A 7,500-nucleotide genomic window follows, 5' to 3' on the forward strand; every position below is an offset into this window, starting at 1 on the left:
CAGCTGTAGAAACACTGCCAGATCAGACTGGGCCTGATGCAGCCTTCCGGCTTCACAGACCCCAGTTGAACCGTCCAACCTATGCTAGCTTGGAAAGTGGACGCTAAATGATGATGATGATGATGATGTATTTAAATTAAAAATCAGTCTATGATAATAATGTGGAAAGCCTTTTGTTAAGGTAATGTCTTAAATACCAGCTTAACTCTTTTGGTACCAACCCTTCTATAACTACCATTTGATTCTGTAATCCAACATGGTGACAGCTTTTTCAGTGTTTCTCAACAATTTTAGTCTCATGCCCCACTTTGATTTTCCAAAAACACATGCACACGTTGAACAATGTGTGCATGAGCAATTTTGGATCAAAAAGCCTCCATGGTGTGAGAGCTGTAAGAGAGAGCAGAAAGCAGATTATTTGAAGAAACACCGACCACTTGAGAGTTTTCTGATTAATGAAGAATTTAATAAAATGAGCTTCACCATTATTAAGTTGATGTACAGGGTTTAAATCGACACGGAATTTTGACAGCAAGTTTTAATTTAGATCACTTTACAACAAGGCAAGTAGCCCAGAGGTTTGGGTATTGCACTCGCAATCATAAGATTGTGATTTCAATTCCTGGATCATGCAGTGTATTGTGTTCTTGAGCAGAACACTTCAGACCACTGCTCCAGACCACTCAGCTGTCGGTGTACTGGCATCTTATTCAGGAGAGTATTGAAATCTCAGTCACTTATACACCATAGAAACCTGGTCAACCAGGTTTAAATTTCAGCCTTTTGAGTGCTAAAGAACTTTACAAACCTAAAAAAAAAGAAGAAACCAAACAAAAGAAAAACTCAGTTTATGTCATAAAATCAGAAGTGGCCACAGGCTAGAGATGGTATCGAAAGGGTTAACTTAGAAATAAATATACAAAGCTAGTTAGTCTCTTAACCCTTTTGTTACCAACCCAGCTGAAACCAACTCTGGCTCTGTAGCACAAATGTCTTGTTTTCATAAGTTTTGAATTAAAATCTTCCACCAAACCTTAGTCACAATTTATGTTCCCAACACTAGCTTAATGATGAAGTTATTTTACTAAATTCTTTGTTATTTCTATTTCTATTTTCCGACCAGACCATCAGATGTTGTTACACATCGCTGGTCACAATGCGTTTGCATTGTTTTAGCCTTCGAATGACGCCACCCCGCTGGCTAAGCGAGCAGGCCAACAGAAGAAAGAGTGAGAGAAAGAGTGGTGAAAGAGTACAGCAGGGATCACCACCCCTTGCCGGAGCCTCGTGGAGCTTTTAGGTGTTTTCGCTCAATAAACACTCACAATGCCCGGTCTGGGAATCGAAACTGCGAGTCTGCTGTCCTAACCACTAGGCCATTGCGCCTCCACTTGTTATATTTAAAGTAATTGAAAGAAACACAGAACATCTCAAAATAAATACAGTAACAAAAGGGTTAAATGCAGTTTTCTTGATTATTTTCACTTATTAATAGAACCACACGCATCAGTTGTGTATTTCATTAGAAGACTAATTATGAAAGAATTAACATATTTCAGATATCAGTTTTAATGGTTAAATATCCAATTGTCTAAGAACACTGATTCATAAGATCAGAATATTTCTAGTTATTATCCTCGTCTTTGGAAATGCTACAATTCTCCATATCCATTTCCAAGGATCGTTTTTTAAAAGCCTCAACATTCTTTCTTATTGCCCACACGACATCAAGGAGATTTTGATTTTGTTTCTCTGTATATATATATATATATATATATATTTATTCATTCATTCATTTTCTTTCTTTCATCTCCCCGACACTAAAAGAGATCTATCCAAAAATGGAGCATTATTCTCGTATCTCTCACTTACTGGCACCACAGACTGCATTCAGAGGAAAACCATATGCCAAACTCCTTCGCTTTTTCTCTCTGATAGTTTCCAGTGTTTGAGCTGCCGTTCAGCTGTGTCATAATAATGGCTCTTCACAACAGGCTAAACTTACAATCAAGTGTAATAACACTTCTGTATTCTTAGTAATGTTGATTATTTCTTGTTAACTTGGAGAAAACTTACCTGCTAAAGCATTCATGCTATTATAAACATCCCCACCCTCTCTCTCTCCCGCTCTCTCTGTTTATATTTCTTTTTATTTTGCTCTCTTTATCTTGCTCCTGCCCTCTTTCTTTCTATCTCTACTCTTGCTTCCACACTATTTTTGGGGGGGGGGTCTATCTATCTTTCTTTTTATCTTTGTCTCCCTCTTTCCATCTTTCTCTTCCTATCTCTCCATCCTGCTCTCCCTCTCTCTCTCTCTACCCCTATCTCTTTCTTTCTTTTAATCTCTACTCCTGTCTCCACACCCACCATTTTTTTGGTCTATCTATCTTTCTACCTCTTCACCCATCATCTCTCAGTCATCTTCCCCCCCACTACACTTTACATTTCGATATAAATTATTCTTCTCTCTCATTGCTTCTCAATCTCAAAATTGCCGCATCTTTGTTGGTTACCTCTACTAAAAACCTTCACAGAGCAGAGACCTACTTTGATATTTACCTTCCTACCTGCTTGCTAGCTTCCTTGCTTGCTTGTTAGCTCTTGATATTTTTTTCTTCTTCTTTTCCTGCTTAATTTATTGTTTAGCCTTATGACGTGAGTTTTCTTTCTCTATGACTACAGTACATGAGAATCTATCCATATATAGTCTTCATTTCACTTTCATATTTATCTAGCGCCAAACCACCTGTTTTTCTCTCAAAGCCTGTCAGCATTAGGTAGTGTATTACCATGTTGTCCTGATACTGATGCAGGAGAGCTACCATTATTATTATTATTATTATTATCATCGTCATCATCATCATCATCATCCATAGAATCATCATCATCATCATCATCCGTAGAATCATAATTGGTTAACAGAAATGTTAAGGCATTATCAAGGTCAACTTTGCCTTATATCCTTTCAGGGGTTGATTATAAAAAAGTACCAGTTGATTACTGAGGTTGATGTAATTAACTACTCACTTCCTAATTGCTGGTCTTGTGCCAAAATTTGAAACAATTATTTTTATCGTTGTTGTTATTATTATTATTATTGTTGTTATTATTATTGTTGTTGTAATCTGTTTTGATAAACGTACAATAAACAAACATGTTTGTTAAAACAATGTTTTTAAACTGTCTGTCTGACACCAACCCTCTTGAGGCTGCCTCTAGTTTTAGGATCCAAAACCAACCAACCTTAGAATGTTTAATTTAAAATTAGTATCAACCATTAACCCTTTAGTGTTTAAATTATTCTGTTAAATGTAATACTTCTTCATTCAAATTCATCATCATCAACTTGAATTAATCATGCATTATCTTATAGCTTTGAGGTTTCAATAATGTCACTATTTATTTTTAGAGTCTCAATGTAGGGTAGGTGCTTAAAGGCTAGATATCGCCAGTTTGAATATAAAACATGTAAAATATTTGAGCCGGATATGGCCGGTTTAAACACTAAAGGGTTAAAGACTCTGTTCAAAAAAGATTTTCTTTTATTATTTTGTGTTCCCTAAACATCAGCTTACTGATGGAAGAGTTAGCCTTGCATCAGTGCAAGCAGGACTGCATGATGATGGAGCTTACTTTACAACCATATGGTCGTGGGCTTGATGCTGCTGTTGCTGTTGAGCGAAGTGGTCTTCGTCCTCTTGGGAGAAGTCCGAAACGTGGTCCTTTGCTATTCGTAAGACCCGTAGAAGAGAAAGCAGGTCAACCCCCGACACCGAGAGCATCGACGGATGGATGAATGCGCATCCAGGCTCAGCAGTTGCGTAGGAAGTCAGGGACAAAAAACAGGAAGAAAGAGTGAGAGAAAGTTGTAGCGAAAGAGTACAACAGGGGTTGCCACCACCCCCTGCCAGAGCCTCATGGAGCTTTAGGTGTTTTCACTCAATAAACACACACAATGCCCAGTCTGGGAATCGAAACTGCGATCCTCAGACCGCGAGGCCGCTGTCCTAACCATTGGGCCATTGCGCCTCCTGATGCTGCTGTGTGGCACCTTGGGCAAGATTTATATACAGGATCAGGTCAATCAAAACATTTGGAAATTCACTGGACAGAAAACATGGAAAACATGTGGAAACAAAAGGTGGCGAGCTGGCAGAAACGTTAACACACCAGGCAAAATGCTTAGCGCTATTTCATCTGCCGTTATGTTCTGAGTTCATATTCCGCTGAGGTCGACTTTGCCGTTCATCCTTTCAGGGTCGATAAATTAAGTACCAGTTACGCACTGGGGTCGATGTAATCAACTTAATCCCTTTGTCTGTCCTTATTTGTCCCCTCTTTATTTAGCCCCTTGTGGGTAATAAAGAAATAGGTATATGGTGGCGAGCTGGCAGAAACGTTAGCACGCCGGCAAAATGCTTAGCGCTATTTCATCTGCCGTTATGTTCTGAGTTCAAATTCCGCTGAGGTCGACTTTGCCTTTCATCCTTTCAGGGTCGATAAATTAAGTACCATTACGCACTGGGGTCGATGTAATCAACTTAATCCCTTTGTCTGTCCTTATTTGTCCCCTCTTTATTTAGCCCCTTGTGGGTAATAAAGAAATAGGTATATGGTGGCGAGCTGGCAGAAACGTTAGCACGCCGGCCGAAATGCTTAGCGCTATTTCATCTGCCGTTATGTTCTGAGTTCAAATTCCGCTGAAGTTGACTTTGCCGTTCATCCTTTCAGGGTCGATAAATTAAGTACCAGTTACGCATTGGGGTCGATGTAATCAACTTAGTCCCTTTGTCTGTCCTTATTTGTCCCCTCTATATTTAGCCCCTTGTGGGTAATAAAGAAATAGGTATATGGTGGCGAGCTGGCAGAAACGTTAGCACGCCGGGCGAAATGCTTAGCGCTATTTCATCTGCCGTTATGTTCTGAGTTCAAATTCCGCTGAGGTCGACTTTGCCGTTCATCCTTTCAGGGTCGATAAATTAAGTACCAGTTACGCACTGGGGTCGATGTAATCAACTTAGTCCTTTTGTCTGTCCTTATTTGTCCCCTCTATATTTAGCCTCTTGTGGGTAATAAAGAAATAGGTATATGGTGGCGAGCTGGCAGAAACGTTAGCATGCCGGGCGAAATGCTTAGCGCTATTTCATCTGCCGTTATGTTCTGAGTTCAAATTCCGCTGAGGTCGACTTTGCCGTTCATCCTTTCAGGGTCGATAAATTAAGTACCAGTTACGCACTGGGGTTGATGTAATCAATTTAATTCCTTTGTCTGTCCTTATTTGTCCCCTCTATATTTAGCCCCTTGTGGGCAATAAAGAAATAAGAAAACATATTTAACAACAAAATCTTATATGAACCCCCCAAGGCCATATGGAAGGACCCTGGTTGAGAATCACTGATTTAGATCATCATCTTAAAAAAGCAAGTTTGTATCATCTTAAAAAAGCAAGACGGTTGGTATCAGAAAGGTTAAGTTTTATTCTATTTTATAATTGCTTTTATAAAATATATGTATTAGTGACAGTCAGTACTAATACCGGAAGTAATACTTAACCCCACCATATTTTTTTAATAGGCGCAGGAGTGGCTGTGTGGTAAGTAGCTTGCTTACCAACCACATGGTTCCGGGTTCAGTCCCACTGTGTGGCACTTTGAGCAAGTGTCTTCTACTATAGCCTCGGGCCGACCAAAACCTTGTGAGTGGATTTGGTAGGCGGAAACTGAAAGAAGCCCATCGTATATATATGTGTTTGTCCACCACCCCCAACATCGCTTGACAACTGATGCTGGTATGTTTACGTCCCCATAATTTAGCGGTTCGACAAAAGAGACTGATAAAATAAGTACTAGGCTTACAAAGAATAAGTCTTGGGGTCAATTTGCTCGACTAAAGGCGGTGCTCCAGCATGGCCGCAGTCAAATGACTGAAACAAGTAAAAGAAGACATCCACATTTAAGTGGGGATAAATATTACCTTTCACTTTTTTTATAAGTTTCAGCCACAATTTATTTGAAAATAATTCAATTTGTTGAATTATTCTATTTCAGAAATGGTGCCGAGAAAATTTTGTGAATTCAAAAAATGCTCAGATGGCATTAGATGTACGTAAGCAGCTACGTACAATCTGTATAGACCAATCGTTTCAGATAAACTCCTCTGTCAGAGATTCGTCAGCAGCAGTCAGGTTCGACTCTATATTTAATTTTTCACTTTTCATTTCTATTTTTAATCTTTCATTTTGTACACATAATTAATCTCCTCCTATCATCTACACCAGGTGTGTGTGTGTGTGTGTGTGTGTATATATATATATATATATATATATATATATATATATACACACATACATACACATACAGCTAATTATAGAATGTCTGGTGTGTATGTGTGTGTATATATGTTGAAGATAAATCACATTTACTTCATTTCCCTTCTATTTAGGTACATACGTCAGTTTGAGTCATTAATAGAAATAAAGGTGGTGGTAGCGGTTTCTAATTTTAGGTACAAAGCCAGCAATTTTGGAGTAGGGGGTGATGCTTCTACCAATTCAGAATCCTAATAATAATTGTAGTAGTGGTAGTAGTTGTAATTTTTTTTATTTGCCACAAGGGCTTAAAAAGAAAGAGAGAGGAACTGTTCAAAAGGACAGGATATAATATTGTGAAGGATTTGCATAAAATATGTCAAAATAGAATAACAAAAACAAGAAATAATAAAATAACAATTAAAATCCTCAGTTTCAAGGAAAACTCTTAACATAACCTGGTTTAACTTGGATTATCTTGACCAGCAACAGCAAGTGCCTTTTCCAATTTGTTGTTTTCCTAACCTACTGGTGCATGCTCAAAGTAGGCCCATTCACTCAGGGGTTATGTTAACCACTTGCACCCACCCTTCAAGAAATTTACTGTGTAGCACCTCTCTGTCTATTCCCATCTTCTTTCTAAGCACATTTCAAAAATGTCGATAAGGACAGACTGAAGAGGCAATCTTCTGTCCTCATGCATTTCAGTCCTGTCCTCCATACACACTCTTTCATCTTAGCCACCAGGTAAAGGAAAATTGCCTGACCTTTCCAGCCAAAGAAAGGCGATAGATGATGTTTTACATTCGTCACTGTCATCAGTGTTTTAACATCCACTTTTCCATGAATCCATTTGGTGATACAGAATTCAGTGAGGCAGATTTTTCTATGGCTGGATGCCTTTCCTGTTGCCTACCTTTACTTGAAGAATTTGGGGAGCGTGGAGAATTAAAATTTTAAAATGTGTTTTTTTTTGTTGTTTTTTTCAGAATCAGAATCTCCATACTCGAAAATGGGGAGAATTCTGTAAAAGAAAAAAAGTTACAAAGGGGGTGCTGAAGGTGGCAATTTCTCTGACTAAAACCCTTCAAGGCAGTGCTTCGGTATGGCCAGTCAAATGACTGAAACAAATAAAAGAATATATATATATATGCACACATACATTCTATTCATTAAAGCCCTCAAAAAATCTT

General features: G+C 38.5%; 1 protein-coding gene across 3 annotated transcripts in view; it reads left to right on the plus strand.

The window, feature by feature from the left end:
* LOC115222895 (ATP-dependent RNA helicase DHX33) overlaps window positions 1-7,500 on the plus strand; it is an 85,335-nt gene that overhangs the window by 64,724 nt on the left and 13,111 nt on the right. For all 3 annotated transcript variants that reach the window (XM_029793281.2, XM_036512037.1, XM_036512036.1), the window contains exon 17: window positions 6,048-6,184. In XM_029793281.2, coding sequence (XP_029649141.1) covers window positions 6,048-6,184 — 137 coding nt within the window. The remainder of the gene's footprint in view (window positions 1-6,047; window positions 6,185-7,500) is intronic.

The sequence above is a fragment of the Octopus sinensis genome, linkage group LG21, assembly GCF_006345805.1.
Source record: "Octopus sinensis linkage group LG21, ASM634580v1, whole genome shotgun sequence".
NCBI classification, from domain to species: Eukaryota; Metazoa; Mollusca; class Cephalopoda; order Octopoda; family Octopodidae; genus Octopus; species Octopus sinensis.